Below are 17,951 nucleotides of genomic sequence, written 5' to 3' on the forward strand. Positions count from 1 at the left end.
TCTATATACTGGTCTTACCCTTCACTGTAAAACTGTCTGTGATGATAATATGAAGACTGCTGGATAGGGGATCGGGGATAAGATGTCTTAGGGCTGGAGCACCCCTTTAAAAACAGTTCAGGGAAGCGTGGAAAGAGACAACAAATAGGGTCTTTTTTCTCTGGAGGACATAACATAGACAGACTATTGATTTAAATGGGCCCTTTGTTGGTATTGTAGGGGAATTAAACATTTGCTATTAGGATGCCTCTGGATTCTAGCTGATCAATAAAGGTCAACAGGAAACCTTTACAACCAAAATCTTATACAAAGTGTAAAACTCCTTTTACTTCCACAGTACCTGTTATGTATTAAAAAATGTTGCCTTCAAAGTACAAAAAGCTTGTTCACCTCTAAAAATAATCCTTCATCAGAAATAACACTTGATCCCTATGAACTAAAGTTAATAATTTGCCAGCTACTTGGATGCACATTTCATTACCATGTCTCCTAACACACCCCTCAACCGGTTTCTTCTGTGGAAACCAATGCAATTGAGGAAGTAGGTTTTAACTTACTCATTATTACTCCTATAGTACCTTCCGTCTGGCACCCTATCTCATATTATTAGTTTCCTGCGGAATAGGACCAGTCAGACAAGTTTTAGGCTAAGCACATTTTTGTTTGCTTACTTAAGGATTGTCCAACCCTTGGGCTCAGAATAGTTAAGGAACTTTCTTATAGCAATGAAGGATTCATAGCGGCATGATCATTACAGAGAAGATTACAAAGGAAGAACAAAGAAGAACATACTCTCTCAGGTAAATAGTCCATTATCTACCAAAGCAATAATAGAGAACAGAGGATTGGAAACAACCCATATGAACTGATCTGTATAGACTTCACTACTTACATATATAACCTTTTTATACTTGACTTAAAGGTATAAAATGACTTTATATGCCGTACTGTCTGTTATTGTTATTATTAGTGTAGTGCGCTATGTACCTAGTTTCCACTATATACCTTTAAAGGGGTTATCCAGGAATAGAAAAACAGCTCATTTCTTTCAATAACTGTTCTCCGTCTCTAGGTTTGGTACCATTCTGCTGCTCAGTTCCATTGAAGTGAATGGAGCCCAGTTGGAATATCACACACAACCTGGAGACAGACGTGGAGCTGGTTTTGAAAGAAATTAGCTCTGTTTTTCTATTCCTAGATAACCCCTTTAATGTGCATAATGATATAACACGTTAGTTCAAGTAAAAATCAATCCAAATTCCTGTTCTTATGTCACACTGTACAGTTATGATGTATGCTGTATTTTGTAGGGCTCCTTGTATTTTAACATATAAAATGTATTTAACTCATCGCTCTCACTGCACTTTTAAGGTTTGTTTCCTTAATATTAAATCTTAGTTCTGCATACATGCATGCCTTTAGTGTTCCATGTATGCTTCCACAACATGGTACCCAAGATCTCTTCTGATGGGGACAATTACTAGCAAAATAGCAAACTATTTCCCTTACATACCAAGCCATTGGTTTGCAGCCTTTTTACAAAACTATTCTGGCACAGGAAATGGTAGGATAAAGAAAAGAATATATATATATATATATAATGATAGTACTGCCGCTCCAGAGTAGCAGGCAGAAGGTCCCCAATCCCATCCCTGTATGCTCCGCACAGGACACTGCCGCCGGTCACTACCTTCACAGTCATGTACATTTGTTCTTGATTCAAAAATGTTATATATCCTATTTATGTATCTTTTGTTATATAATTTGGTTCATCATTTTGTTTTTATTATTTTCACATTTTTGTACTTTTACTCTTAACTATTTATTACAAATGTGATGAACTGTTATATGTTTATAAGACAGTAGGTTGTTGGCTGTACAATGTACTGGCATCTGTTAGGGTACACCTATCAGACCCTATTATTAGACATGGGATGGGGATGTTTCTTAGGCCCAGGGCTGTAATCATTTCCTAGTCAGATCCAATGATTGTATTGCCTCTTCCTTTTGTCCACACCATGCACTCCTCAATGACGTAAATGTATGGCGTCATGTAGCAAATCCACCCCATTAATGACATGCAAAAATGTAATATCAGCTGCTATCCATTCAAATCAATGACTAATCGGTGAGTTAAAAAAAAGTGGGTCCTAAGTGGTTAATTGCTGTACTGTATAATGCCCATATGTCTATATAGGGAGTATGAGACAAGTCTATCTCTTTCATATTATAACTATATGAAGTTAAACTTGTTTATCTAACATACTGGGGCTCATGTACTACTGTGTTTCTATTTATATTTTGCTGACAAAAGCAAGGGGAATGGCATTTTACTCTATTAATGGAGTGTGCAAAACAAGCGCCAAAGATTACATATTTTTCTGACTAATCTGTCAATTTCTGCTTATTTTGCAAAAATCTGGGTGTAGTTTTTGATTTTATCATAATTTGAGTCATTTATGAATTTTTTTACCCAGTTTTTGTCATCTTTTCAGGCTGTGATTATTGACTTTCAACAGAGAGGTTAAAGGGATATTTCAGGTTTTTTCTATTTGACTATGCTACAGGGGCTGTAAAGTTAGTGTAGTTCATAATTTTTGGCCCAATGTTTATTTTTAGCAGCACTTTTACAGGTACAACTTTAACAGGTTGTAGTGTGGCCCAAAACATTACATCACTAGTCATGTGTTCAGAGGGAGTCTGTCTTTGCTTCAATGGGTGGAGCGACAGCTGAGTGGGAGGGAGATGTCTTTTTGCAACAGCTGGAAGCACCCTGGTTAGAAAACACTGGTCTGTTGCATGGAAAAGATCACAGGTGTGTTTCAATGGGTGGGGTGGCTGATGTGTGGGAGGGAGAAAAGTGACCTCACACTTTCAAAGAAGGAACTATGGGATTTGTAGTTTATGGAAACAAACTTCAACAGGAAATAGACAGTTCACAAAAATATAGTCACGGCGTTATGGTTCACACAGAACATAGCCGTTTAGCTCCAATACAAGCACAGATCCTTCCTAAGCATGGCTATTACTGTCTGGCAGTTAAGTACTAAAGTCACCTTATGGTGGATAATCCCTTTAAAACTTTGGCACTTTTTTGAGGCACTAAACATGTGAAACCCTATTCATGCATATGATGGAAAAGTGAATAAAAATTGTACATGAAAATGGAGAAATAGGGGAATAAAAGTACATGAGGCCCATTGTGAATGTTAGTTCCATCTTCTGTGGAAGTTTGGTTACTGTTTAGAAGCTGAAAGCCCTTCAGATGTGGTATTCTAGTTCAGTGTATAGTAAATGTCCATGCTAAAATGAGTGCATTCTATTGAAACTATTTTGGGATGCTAGCAAAGCAGGTCAAAAATTCATGCAATGCATATAGCACATTAGTAGAAGCTGATAATCATCTAATCTTATATTCATAGTACAACTATACATTCTTTTAATGTCAGGGAGTTTTATGTAATAGATGCATTTGCTCTGATTTGGGATCAAATATAAAATGCTTTTCAACCATAAAATGATGCACTACCTGGAATGAGATACCTGTCTCACTCCAGGTACTGAGCAACTGTTAGTGTACATCCCATTCACAACCAACACAGGGTAATGCATATGATTTGATTAAATCTAATTTTATTTTTATAGTAACAGACAAGTCTGGACACATATAGTAGGTGTTACGTAATCGTCATGTGCTAAACATGTCTTACCTCAAAAATCGGGAAACCGCAAAATCAGCTGTGAATATTATACTACACCGAGAGCATTGTGCACAGGATTTGGAAGCCCACATGAACATCAGATTTTTATGGACTATATGTTAGCAATTGCCTAAAGAAATATGGTTCCTAGGGGATACTCTAATAGTTGTAAACCAAACAAGCTGCTATGAAATATGGTAATTCACGTATTAAGATCAGAAAACCGAGGTAAATGATTGGTTAAAGCACCCTAATTGTTTGCAATTGTTTTATACTGGGGAAGATTTATCAATATACTAGCTGAGTACCCGGCACTACCCCGTTTTTCCTACCTTATCCTAGTTGGGGAGGAAAAAAGCAACAAAGGAAGAAGCTTTTGTCCTCATATCCTGTCCTTAAATTCTGACCCCATATGCCCACCTCATATCTCGACCCCAAATCCACTCCTCATATTCATACCTCATATCCCATCCTAATATCCTGACCCCCAAATCCCTTCCTCATATTCCGACCTCATATCCCGTCCTAATATCCCGACCTCATATTCTGTCCTCATATCCTGTCCCCATATCCTGACCTCACATCCCATCCTATGAACTGTATTTAAAAGGGGTGTGGCTTAAAGGGTGGGCGTGTCTTTGTAAGATGGGGCATGGAATGTGTGGAGGGTGTGGCTTGCCAGCCGGACTGCTGCATTCATTGTGGATTGTGGATTATGGCACCAGAAGTCCTATATACTTGCATGGGACTTGAAATGAAAACCCCATCCTTTACATATGGGAGTAGGTTAGGGGTTACTTTAACTATTATATATTTTTATTTGACATATAAGTAACATGCGACCAGGTATTATCGAAATATCTCTAGCCGTACGGAAGTTATGCTAGAACATACATTTCCCATAGATTTGCATTGGACTTTAAACAAAAGCTGTGACCCAATCGCAATAAGGGTAGGTTAAGGTTAAATGAACTATCCTATATTTTTTGTGGACATATAAGTAACGTGTGACCAAGTATTATGGAAATATCTCCAGCCATACGGAAGTTATGCTGAAACATACATTTCCCATTGATTTGCATTGGACTTTAAACAAAAAACTCAGACGCTCGCAAATGAGGGTAGGTTAGGGTTAAATTACCTATTCTATGTTTGTTGTTGACATATAAGTAACATGTGTACCAAGTTTCATATTAAAGGGGTTATCCACCATAAGGTGATTTTAGTACGTACCTGGCAGACAGTAATGGACATGCTTAGGAAGGATCTGCCCTTGTCTTGGGGCTAAATGGCTATGTTGTGAGATTACCATAACGCTGTGGCTAGCTTTTTGTGAACTGTATTTCCTGTTGGACTTTTCTTTTTTTTTAATGCAAATCCCACAATTCCATTTTCCTCCCTCCCACACATCAGCCACCCCACCCATTGAAACAAAAGACCTGTGGTTTTCAATCAGGGTGCCTACAGCTGTCGCATTAGTTGCAGATTGATCCCTCTCCTACCAAGCAATCCCTCCACCCATTGAAGCAGACAGGCTCCCTGCCATCAGCTGACTAGTGAGTCAGGTCTCGGCCACATTGCAAGCTGGGAAAAATCTGAGACAACAGTCATTTTGTATGCTGGTAAAAATAACTAGTGGGGTGAAAATCACAGAAGAATTGTGAGAAAACAGTCACACACAGGTACAGACACTATATTATGAACTACACTAACTTTACAGCCTTGTAGCATAGTCAAATAAAAATAATTCCTGGAATACCCCTTTAATATCTTTAGCCACTTAGAAGTGATGCTGGAACACACACACACACACACACATTGGCCCCCATTTACTAAGAGTGGAGTGTAGGTTTCTTTGTGGGTTTTAATTCCCTACAATTTATTTTCCACGGTATTTACTAAGGTTTCCCTACACTTTGCTTTTTTTTTTACACATGCTCTGATCTGTCTGGTTTTCCTCAGCTCAAATCCACCACATTCTCTGTGGAAATCTTAGTAAATATGTTGGGTTTTTGTGAAAATTTCGGGAACACGCCCCTTTTCTGTGAACACGCCCCTTTCCTCGACAGACACGCCCCTTTTACAGGTTCTCAGTAAAATGGAGAGTTGGTCGGGTTTTTCATTTCTGGCACAGACAGAATTCTGGGGCAAATTCCAGCGCAGACAGAATTTCTGCCGCAATTTGCCAGAATCCGGCACACAACCTGATAAAACAACCTGACAAAAATCAGCTGATCTTGTTATATCAAATCCAATTTATTACGTATTAGTTGTAGTTTTTGGCCTCCCTAGCCATGCCCCTATCTGCTCTTACATTTGTACATAATAACAGTTGTACACAACGCAGGCAAAACTTGTATCAGATCCATATCAACCACTCCTTGTAAATCCTGCCTGGTGATTCACTTGTTCCAAGGTACTGCTGGCAAGTTAGTACCTTAAGTAAATGTTGTTACAATTTTATACATTGTTCTACCCGGTCATTTAACCCTTTACATTTTATCTTAATGATAACAGATAAATGAGTTACTGTTCTCCCTATTAGAATCGAATACTGCTATTATCTGTGGTCTTATTCTGTTCTCTATCATCCTGTAATAACATACTATACTATGAATTATATTTAGAAATAGTGACATATATTTTTTTCAATTTCTCACACCACGCCCATCAGTATTTAGCTTACCTGGCACATCTTTCTTCTGTAGGGTGTTAATTTATGTAAATTGTTTATTCGGCAATGTATCTTTAGAAAAGCAATATATATACGTCCATGCAAATTATTATTCCTCTATTGTTGAATAGAGCTGGACCTTGGTGCTGAGCTACTATTGTTTAATGGTGTATATATGCAGGGCCGCCATCAGGGCATGAATGGCGGGCCTGCAGTCAGGGGCCCGGACAAAAACAAAGATTAGGGGGGCCCGACACACACACACACACACACACACACTGACACTGAAGCCACAGCACGCTTCACATACCTCCGGAGATGGCAGCCGCTGTGTCTTTAAATCAGCTTGTGGCTGGCGGGAGGTACTACTTGCGCGATGAACGTTGCGCAGGCACGTATTCCCCACTTTGATGCAGCGCGCCGGCCCGGCCCCTGACACTACACAGTAATGCTATGGCAGAGCAGAGGAGAGTTGCCCTGCTGCTGCGTGGGGCCTACTACTGCTAGGCTGGCTACCGAGAAGGAGAGCAGAGTCGGCGACATGAAAGGAAGAGGAGCCTCAGCCTACCCTGAGGACTGGAGGTTACTGTAATTTTTTTTAGATATAACATGACTTTGGGGGGGGGGGGGGGGGGGAGCTGCTCTGGCAGGCAGCTGGGGCTGCTGCCTAGGGGCCAAGGGCTGAGGCCTAAAGCTATATGGGGGGGGGCAACAATTAGCAGCATAGAGGGGCTACAACAAACTATATAGGGGCAAGTTGTGCCCACATAGTTGTTGTAGGCCCTCTTTGCAAATAGTTTCCCCATTATAGTTGTAGGCCCCCGGGCCTACAACAACTATAAGGGGGCAACTATTAACAGAGGGGCCTACCCAAACTATATGGAGCCCTCATATAGTTTGGGTAGGCCCCTCTGTTAATAGTTGCACCCATATACTGTGAATAAGCCCCTTCCCTAATAAAAGTTAGAATCACCCCCTTTTCCCCTTTTTGAAATAAAATTATGTAAACATATACATATCGTTCGTAAATGTCCAAACTATTTAAATATAGCATTAATCTATTAATGTAGGTCTAGGGGCGGAGCCATGGGCATATGGGCAGAGTCGGGGGGCCACAGGGGGGGACCTCAGGTCTTGAGCTGTGTAAGGGGCCCCAAAATTTCGATGGCAGCCCTGTATATATGTTATGGTATACAATAAGTGTTTAGAAACATAGAAGATTGTTGACAGAAAAAGACCACCTGGTCCATCTGGTCTGCCACACTTGTAGTCTCTCTTTCATCCTGTTCTATTTTATCAATATGTCTTTATAGGTGAGGTCTCCAGCACTAGACAGAGTATTCCAAATGTGAACCCACTACAGCTTTATACAGTGATATTACAATCTCCCTTCTTCTACTGGTTATACCTCTAGCGATACAGCCAAGCATTAGCTGCTCTAAGCCCTCTCCTATGATATGTCCATTGCGGCTCCGGTTGTATGAAGCGCCCTCAGGAGCTGAGTGTGCCTCATACCCGATGAGTCCCAGTTGTTATCAGCAACTGGCAACCGCAGCTAATGCTGGACATTGCCGATCGGGACGGTGTCTGGCATTAACCCTTTAGACGCTGCAATCAAATTTGATTGCGGCATCTAAAATGGGCAGAACCTTATCCCGGCTAACTCAGTGGTGTCCCGATCAGCTGAGACGACAGCTGGAGGTCCATTTTCTTCTCCTCGCCATCCGATCGGCACTCATATGCTCCAGGAAACCATGGCAGGCTGGAGCAATGGAGAACCGATAACACTGATCAATGCTGGAGATTAAAAAATTGTAAAAAAAAAAAAAAAAAAGGTAATAATGTGATTTAGTAACCCCATGTTCCTATTTAAGAGGTCCAAAATTTGCATATTTTTGGTCACAAAATGAATAAAAAGAGATCAAAAAGTCCAATCACAATAAAAATGGTACTGATAAAAACTTACAGATCATGGTGCTAAAAATGAGACCTCATACATCCTCATTTACGGAAAAAAAAAATTATAGGGGTCAGAAGAGGATAATTTTAAGCACACTCATTTTCTACAAAAAGAATAAAAAATTTTAAAAGCAGTAAAATAAAACAAAACCTATACAATTTGGGTATTATTTTAATCATATTGACCTACAGAATAAAGATATTTTTACCAAAAAGTGCACTGGGTAAAAACGGAAGCCCCCAAAAGTTGCAAATGTTTTTGTTTTGATTTTTCAATTTTGCCCCACGAATAATATTTTTTTGATTAAATGAGTGATGTCATTACAAAGTACAATTGGTGGTGCAAATAACATTCCTCATATGGGTCTGTAGGTGGAAGATGGAGTGTTATGGCTATGAGAAGGCCAGATGGAAAAAAACTAAAGTGCAAAAAAAAACAAAAAACCTTGTCTTTAAGGGTTTAAATTAATGTTTTTTTTATATACTGTAAATACATCATTGTGCAATGTAAATTGAAGAAGCATCTAATATGCTTTGTTTTTTAAGTCCTCACCTATTGAATTTCTTCTGATTGCTGTTAGTGAAGCACTAAGTCAAATAATAAAGTATAAAGCTCTGATATACTAAGCAAACAACTCCTTTTAATTTTGCTTAACAAAAAAAACTAAAACTATTCTCTTAGTAACATTAAGCATTAAAGGGGTATTCCAGTAATTTTTTTATTTGACTATGCTACAGGGACTGTAAAGTTAGTGTAGTTCATAATATAGTGTCTGTACCTGTGTGTGACGGTTTTCTCACAATTCTTCTGTGATTTTCCCCTCACTATTTATTTTTACCAGCATACAAAATGACTGTTGTCCCAGATTTTTCCCAGGTTGCAATGCGGCCGAGACCTGACTCACTAGTCAGCTGATGACAGGGAGCCTGTCTGCTTCAATTGGTGGAGGGATGGCTTGGTGGGAGAGAGATCAATCTGCAACGAATGCAACAGCTGTAGGCACCCTGATTGAAAACCACAGGTCTTTTGTTTCAATGGGTGTGGTGGCTGATGTGTGAGTGGGACAGTGGGAGGAAAATGGCATTGTGGGATTTGTAGTCAAAAAACATAAGTCAAACAGGAAATACAAGTTCACAAAAAGCTAGCCACAGTGTTATGGTAATCTCACAACATAGTCATTTAGCCCCAAGACAAGCGCAGATCTTTCCTAAGCATGCCCATTACTGTCTGCCAGGTGCGTACTAAAATCAACTTATGGTGGATAACCCCTTTAAGTACGAATATAAAACATAAAAAATATATGTACCTGTTATTTCAAAATATTTTTAAAAATCTGCATAATTATGTCAGGCTAAACATTCTGAGTTATTGAGCTATTGCGAGTTCCCTCCATAGTGCACAGCTATTCCTCTCTATTTCAGGGAGTGGGACCAGAGCTGGGATTTCCTTACCCTTTACTTCTCTGACCAATCACATCACATTCTTCTCTCTGCTATGCCATGACACAGTACTGGTTAAGTGTACTGGACTGAACAGGCCAGTACTATGCTGGGAGATGTTATACACTGTAACTGTACTGACTATAGATAACATGTTAGGGGAGAAGGGGGTTTCTCATGTGCTAGCTTCAAGGTGCTATGTGAGCATAAAGCAGCACAGCAAAGAAGATGTTACACTAAGCATTGAAGTGCTATTTTCTGTGAAGCCAAGGTAGGGAGGATGAGAGTACACTTCAGCACTGCGAACATACAGCAGTAAGTACACTGGTATTTACACAAGGGAGATTTGCCCTGAGCTTAATGGGTAGAGAGAGACAAGAAGAAAGCATTGACTTACCTCAGGCACAGTTTGGATGATCTTCAGCAGGCAGACTGGTTCAGCTTGCAGGTACACAGACCAGGCTTTCTCAGACTCCCTCTATAATATAGGGGGGGCATTGCATACCTTAACTCCTCCAGCCCCACTGTTCTTACTTACTTGGACCCTAGATAGAGGCCCTCAACTGACAGTCCCTATCCTATATAAATGCATATATCCTATCCCAGGAATCAGATACAAAGAGTAGTCATAATACAAGCCAGGGTCAGAACCATGAAGGAATATTGATGGCAGAATGAGCGGTTAGAGGTGAGGTCACAAACAGATAGGAGGTCAGCAATCTAGGAATCCACAGAGTAAGGTAAGAATGCATGTGAGGCAAGGTAACTAAATCATAGGTGACTGTGGCCAACAGCTGCCTGTTTAAAAGGGGTACTCCACTGGAAAACATTTTATTTTTAAATCAACTGGTGCGAGAAAGTTAAACAGATTTGTAAATTACTTCTATTTAAAAATCTTAATCCTTCCAATTAGAGATGAGTGAACTTACAGTAAATTCGATTTGTCACGAACTTCTCGGCTCGGCAGTTGATGACTTATCCTGCATAAATTAGTTCAGCTTTCAGGTGCTCCGGTGGGCTGGAAAAGGTGGATACAGTCCTAGGAAAGATTCTCCTAGGACTGTATCCACCTTTTCCTGCCCATGGGAGCACCTGAAAGCTGAACTAATTTATGCAGGATAAGTCATCAACTGCCGAGCCGAGAAGTTCGTGACGAATCGAATTTACTGTAAGTTCGCTCATCTCTACTTCCAATACTTATCAGCTGCTATTTGCTCCACAGGAAGTTCTTTTCTTTTTGGATTTCCTTTCTGTCTGACCACAGTGCTCTCTGCTGACACCTCTGTCCATTTTAGGAACTGTACAAAGTAGGAGCAAATCCCCATAGCAAACCTCTCCTGCTCCAGACATATCCTGACATGGACAGAGGTGTCAGCAGAGAGCACTTGTGGTCAGACAGAAAGGAAATTCAAGAAGAAAAGAACTTCTCCTGTAGTATACAACAGCTGATGAGTACTGGAAGGATTAAGATTTTAATATTGAAGTAATTTACAAATCTGTTTAACTTTCTGGCACCAGTGGATTTAAATTGTTTTTTTTTTTCAGCGGAGTACCCCTCTAAAGTGGGCGCTGTTAGGCAATATGGGATGCCACCACCAAGCTTGATTAGCCCAGCATCCCCGCTCCTGATAGTTTAGGTCAGCAGGGATGGTTGCCCTAGCAACAGAGTGGTGCCATCAGAAGAAGAAAAAAGAAACTAGGATGGCTGCTAAACAGTGGCGAGAAAAGTACATTATATCCTCTCATAACGCATAGCACATAACACGTGTTAAGCCAAACCCTCACTTTTTGTGTTTAGTCTTGGTGTCTCTGTTACTAGATACAGACTGAGCCTAACAACAAGGAGTGGACAACAGATTGTAGGGTAGAGAGACACCTAGTGGCCATGATCTGGCAAAAGGGGCCATTTTTAGTAAATGAAGTAATTTGCAAATATGTTGATGGGAAGTTGTTTGAAATGACAGTAGTGCCCATAAAAAATTCACATTCACTTGCAGCAATCAGAGGTTTTATGATGATTAGCATAAAATATTGCTGGAAATATATGAGCATGCATATATTTAGCACAAAATTATATTTTTTAGGATGCCTGAATCAGATGTACCACCAAAGTCTTCTCATCGCAAGATCACAATAGCTGTCATTGGTGTGGCCATCCTCATTATTGTTGGAGCCATTGTTGCCGCCATTGTTATACATCTGGTCCTTGGTAAGTTAGATTGAGAATAAGAGCTGACATAAACTTTCGCTACAATTTAGGCCTGCTAGGCATAAGATATAGTAAGTTTGGGGACAGGTAGCAATGGCACTGCGGTATCCACTGGAAAGGGGAGAAGTAGCTCTTCGCGGTGGGTGGGGGGGGGGGGTCTGATCACTGGGGACTCCTTGTTCTCCTGAACAGGACTGCTCAGTTAGGAGTAGTGTTTAGCGTGAATATTCGAATAGCAAATTTTTTTGCGAATATCGGCACTTTGCGATTTTGCAGATATTTAGAATATCGGAATTATATTCGTTATGACTAATATTCTTTTTTTTTTTCACAGTACACATCACAATGATGTGTACTGTGTAAATAAGAAGTCATCATCCCTCCCTGCTTCCAGCTTGTGGTCCAAAGAAGGCGAATATGCGAACGCAAATTTTATGCAAAAATTATGTGAATCTTGGCACTTCCAGAGGACACTGATCCCTCCCCCTGCCTTCTTTTAGCTTGTGGGCCAATGAGAAGGATGCAAATACAGTTGTCAGAGGTTAGCAACATCCCTAGCAACCAATAGGAAAGTAGGCCTATGCCGCTCATCACTAGTTAGGAGCGCGTGTTATCTACCTCTAGACGGCACATGCTCCATTAATTTCAAATGAACGGGGTCTCCTGTGGATAGAGGATAGGTTAATTCTAATTGCAGTACCCCTTTTTCCATACTACAAAGTGATGGCTTGTCGCTGGCATTTCCCATCACTTTATGATTGATGGGGATCCAACCTTGGGCCCCGCAGATCTTGAGAATGAAGGGACTGCAGCACTTATTTAGCAATGCGTCCTCTTCCCTGCACTACAGCACTCCTTGGTGGCCTTGGAGTCCTTGGTGGCTGGCCTCATTCCCTTAAACTGACCATGTTACAGTTCTTTGTCCAGTAGGTATCTGGGTACTGTACCTCTTTGCATCCCCTGAATATACTGGATCATATACTGAATCCTACATGGCCTGCCTTTGCCTTTAGAATTAATATTACTAGGTTCACTAGGAGACACATGCAGCCAACGTTAGTCAACTGAATGATATAGTAAGATTACACTCCATTATTCTATACACATGGTAAAACTACAGTACCAGCAGCAGTTCCACCATAAAAATAAGATATGTAGCCTGTACTGATCCACTCAATTTTTTTAGAATAGATATTCATAATTCATTCATATTTTCTTCAACAGACAAGCGTAATTCTGGACCCAATCCCCATTACTTGAAAGGTTCACTCCGGATACTTGACATAAACTACAGTGATGTTTACAGAGACAGCAGCAGCTCTGAATTCAGAAAACTGGCAGATGAAACTGAAGGCATTGTAAGTATACAAACATTTGTTACTGACAAGTTAGTTCATATATATTTCTATTATATTTGACTTTGTGTTACTAAAATGGACCAACTTTACAAGTAGCATTAGGGATTTTTCACAGTTTGCTTTGATGCTTTCTGACGCTGAGCTCCGATGGATGGTGTGTAGTTTTGGAAAGGTCTTTTTATGACACAATACTATTTCTAAAACTGTCAAAAACTTTGTAATAGATCAGAAAAGCATGGCTGCTTTTCCCCAGGAACTATTCTACTCCTGTCAGTAGGCTTGCTTTTGTATTCAAGTAACTGGGGCTAAGTTAAAGGGGTATTCCATGCAAAAAAAAAATTTTCATATCCACTGGCTCCAGAAAGTTGAACAGATTTGCTCAAGGTAAGTTCTTCTTTTCTGTCCGACAACAGTGCTCTCTGCTGACACCTCTGTCTATCTCAGGAACTGTCCAAAGCAGAATAAGTTTGCTATGGGGATTTACTCCTACTCTGGACGTTCCTGAGACTGACAGAGGTATCAGCAGAGAGCACTGTTGTCAGACCGAAAAGAACAACTCACCTTCAGCAGCTGATAAGTACTGATAGGATTAAGATTTTTTTATTAGAAGTAATTTACAAATCTGTTCAACTTTCTGGAGCCAATTTATATGAAGAAAAATGTGTTTTCATGGATTACCCCTTTAACACTGTATAAGCTGTCTAATAAAAACAGTCATGTTTTTGTAATATTTCACCGCCTTTAAATGTTTTACTCTATATCAATGCGTTAACATTTTTTTTCTATTCATGGTCACAGTTAAAAGAGACATTTAAGAATTCAGAACTGAAGACTCAATATAATATGTCCAAAGTAGTCAGCTTTAGGTAAGCTATAACAAATCTTTACAGATAAAAAGCGTCTCAACCTAAATATATCATAGATTGTTGGCTCTTTTCTGTTGTGTTTATACAAAATTACAAAAAGTGGAAATGATTTTAGTGCCTTAGGCTAAGTTTCAACTTGGTTTTTTGGCCTGCGTTTTTTTGGTTTGAAAAAAAACACAAGAAAAAACGCCTGAAAAACAGCAGTGCAATTTCCTGCATCTGGCGTTTTTTCTGGCGTTTTTTCATTTGTGTGGAAATTGCATTTTTGGCACCTTGGCAGTTTTTTTTGGTACCCAAAATTTGTTGGGTACCAAAAAAAAAAAAAAATGATGCAGTAGTGATGGAAAAAATTTATTTAACAAAATTTGCATTTTTAATAACTAAATTTTAATTAATTTTTAATGAATGTGTTTACTTAATTTTTTAATGTGTGTTTCATTTTTTCCCCCTCTATTTTTTAAATTTTTTAGGTAGTACTACTACAGACTGTTCCATGATGGGAGTAGTAGTACCTGTACTAATAGATCGTCCATATATGTGATCGGCCATAATATATTAGATATGCGGAGCGGCTCTATACAGCGCTCCCATCTCTGCTCTGTACTCCAGCCAGTGATGGGAATAGAACATAACTCATTCATATTTTCCGCCCAGATTGGTTATTGACCGGATGGTTGCAGCCAATCACAGCTCTCAGAGGGAAATATGAATGAGTGAGTGGCCGGCCGGAGTATAGTGCAGAGAGGCGAGCGCTGTATAGAGCCGCTCCACATCTCTGCAATAGACAGGACGATCGCAGCGGGTGTCAGTAGTGATACTCGCTGTGATCTGTTCTTACCTGCAGGTACTACTACTTCCAACATGGAGCACACTCTGCTCCATGATGGGAGATGTAGTACCTGTATTAATAGACAGATCGCAGCTTGTGTAACTTCTGAAACCTGTTGCGATCTGTCTATTAATGCAGGTACTACAGCTCCCAGAGTGTGCTCCATGTTGGGAGCTGTAGTACCTGCAGTTAAGGAAAGATCACAGCGGATGTCACTCCTGACACCCGCTGTGATCCTCCTGTATGATGTATAGATGCGGCCGGCCGCTCTTCTATGGTCCCCCCTGCACTGACGTTTATATAAACATATTCATATTTCCCACAGAGAGCTGTGATTGGCTGGAACCATCTGGCCAATCCCAGCTCTCTGCTGGAAATATGAATAGGTGTATGTATACGGCAGTGCAGGGGACCATAGAAGAGCGGCTGACCGCATCTATAAATTATAATGAAGGATCGCAACGTGCGATCTGTCTATTAGTACAGGTACTACTACTCCCATCATGGAACAGTGTGTTCCATGCTGGGAGTAGTAGTACTACCTACAAAAAAAAAAAAAAGTGAAAAACACACACACACTACATTTTTATTGTCGGCTATATTTTTAGCGCCCTGCCCGCACACATAAAAAGATCCCTGTTTAAAAATTAATAAAAAAAATTTCATAAAAAAGATTAATTTCGTCTGATACAATTTTTTCCATCACTACTGTATCTTTTTTATTATTTTTTTTTTAATGGTTTCCTACAAAATTTTATTAAAAAAGGTATCTCCATCACTTTTTTTGATCGCTAAAGTCCAAAAGAGAATAAAAACCGCCTGAAAAAACACCAAAGTTTTTTTACTCCCATAGACTTCTATGGGAGAAAGATGCCATGATTTCAGGGGAAAAAAACGCCAGTGGCTCAACATGATGCGATTTTGGAAAACGCCAAAAAAGAGAGAAAAAACACCAAAAGGATAAAAAAAAAAATGGCAAACTGAAAAACGCCAAGTGGAAAAAGAATTTTGCGATTTCTCGTTGATTTACGGCTAACATTTGGCCGCAGCATTTTTTGGCCCCAAAAAACGCCATGCGGCAGAATTGGTGCTTAAAAAAAAAAAAAAGTAGAAACTTAGCCTAAAGGTAAATTTGAAATGCATATTCTAGAAACCAATCTTTAAGGGAATGTGTCATAAAAATGTACCCTCTGTTGTAATCAGAGTTTTCATGTTAACCATATTTTAGCATTTTTGGGGATTTTGCGGGAAAAAAAAAAAAGATAAAAAACAAAAACAAAATATATATATATATATATATATATACACTATTTTTTTTAAATTATCGCCAAAGCGTGCAATTTTTATTCTGGCCACTAAGGCTAAAACTAAGCTGGGACTTTCTCTGACTTATCTCAACAGAGAACAGAGACAGGGTTCATTTGAAAGGTGACACCGTTATATATAGATAGCACTTGATCCACCACCATTCACAACAGAGCTCAGCATCCCCCTTCCTGTAGAATGACCTATGGAAGGTTCACAGAGAATGCTCAGTAGCGTCTTCAATTCATGTGAATGGGACAGCTCCTGTCTATTGTTGTCTATATTTATGGATCCTAAGCATATCACTAATGGCAGCATCCATATTAATGGATACAAAAAGGAAATTAAAAAAGTTTAAATCAGAAAATAGAAACTGATTAGAAAAAAAGAACATGTTTCAGTATCTGACTCTAATCGGGAAAAAAACTTTTTCTTTAATGGAAACCTGTCAGCGATTTCATGCTGCCTAAAAAGCGGGCAGCATAAAACATAGACAGGGAGCGTCAGGGCCAGATTAAGGCTGCTTGGAAGATGGAGCACTACATTATGATGGGCCCCCACATTAGGTTTGCAGTATAGAATCCTCGCATTAGGTTGTAGTTCCCCCACATTAGGTGCAGTATAGTTCCCCCACATTAGGTGCAGTACAGTCCCCCACATTAGGTGCAGTACAGTCCCCCACATTAGGTGCAGTACAGTTCCCCACATTAGGTTCAGTACAGTTCCCCCACATTAGGTGCAGTATAGTTCCCCCACATTAGATGCAGTATAGTTCCGCCACATTAGGTGCAGTACAGTTCCCCCACATTAGGTGCAGTACAGTTCCCTCACATTAGGTGCAGTACAGTTCCCCCACATTAGGTGCAGTATAGATCCCCCACATTAGGTGCAGTACAGTTCCCCAGCATTAGGTGCAGTACAGTTCCCCCACATTAGGTGCAGTATAGTTCCCCCACATTAGGTGCAGTACAGTTCCCCCACATTAGGTGCAGTACAGTTCCCCCACATTAGGTGCAGTACAGTTCCCCCACATTAGGTGCAGTACAGTTCCCCCACATTAGGTGCAGTACAGTTCCCCCACATTAGGTGCAGTACAGTTTCCCCACATTAGGTGCAGTACAGTTCCCCCACATTAGGTGCAATACAGTTCCCCCGCATTAGGTGCAATATAGTTCCCCCACATTAGGTGCAGTTTAATTCCCCCCACATTAGGTGCAGTACAGTTCCCCCAAATTAGGTGCAGTATAGTTCCCCCACATTAGGTGCAGTATAGTTCCCCCACATTAGGTGCAGTATAGTTCCCCCACATTAGGTGCAGTATAGTTCCCCACATTAGGTGCAGTATAGTCCCCCCACATTAGGTGCAGTATAGTTCCCCTCACATTAGGTGCAGTACAGTTCCCCCACATTAGGTGCTGTATAGTTCCCCCACATTAGGTGCAGTATAGTTCCCCCACATTAGGTGCAGTATAGTCCCCCACATTAGGTGCAGTATAGTTCCCCCACATTAGGTGCAGTATAGTTCCTCCACATCAGGTGCAGTACAGTTCCCCCACATTACATGCAGTATAGTTCTCCCACATTAGGTGCAGTATAGTTCCCCCCACATT

At 40.2% G+C, this 17,951-nt stretch overlaps 1 protein-coding gene across 3 annotated transcripts in view; it reads left to right on the plus strand.

Annotated features, from left to right (window-relative positions):
* LOC130304106 (transmembrane protease serine 11C-like) overlaps positions 1-17,951 on the plus strand; it is a 63,532-nt gene that overhangs the window by 24,513 nt on the left and 21,068 nt on the right. The window contains exons 1-4 of one of the 3 annotated variants that reach the window (XM_056551904.1): positions 700-800; positions 11,859-11,983; positions 13,208-13,341; positions 14,140-14,207. In XM_056551904.1, the coding sequence (XP_056407879.1) occupies positions 745-800; positions 11,859-11,983; positions 13,208-13,341; positions 14,140-14,207 (383 nt within the window). In that variant the 5' untranslated portion in view covers positions 700-744. Of the gene's footprint in view, positions 1-699; positions 801-11,466; positions 11,502-11,858; positions 11,984-13,207; positions 13,342-14,139; positions 14,208-17,951 lie in introns of those variants that run through there. The other 2 variants (XM_056551905.1, XM_056551906.1) reach the window with 2 other exon arrangements.

The sequence above is a fragment of the Hyla sarda genome, chromosome 1, assembly GCF_029499605.1.
Source record: "Hyla sarda isolate aHylSar1 chromosome 1, aHylSar1.hap1, whole genome shotgun sequence".
NCBI lineage: Eukaryota > Metazoa > Chordata > Amphibia > Anura > Hylidae > Hyla > Hyla sarda.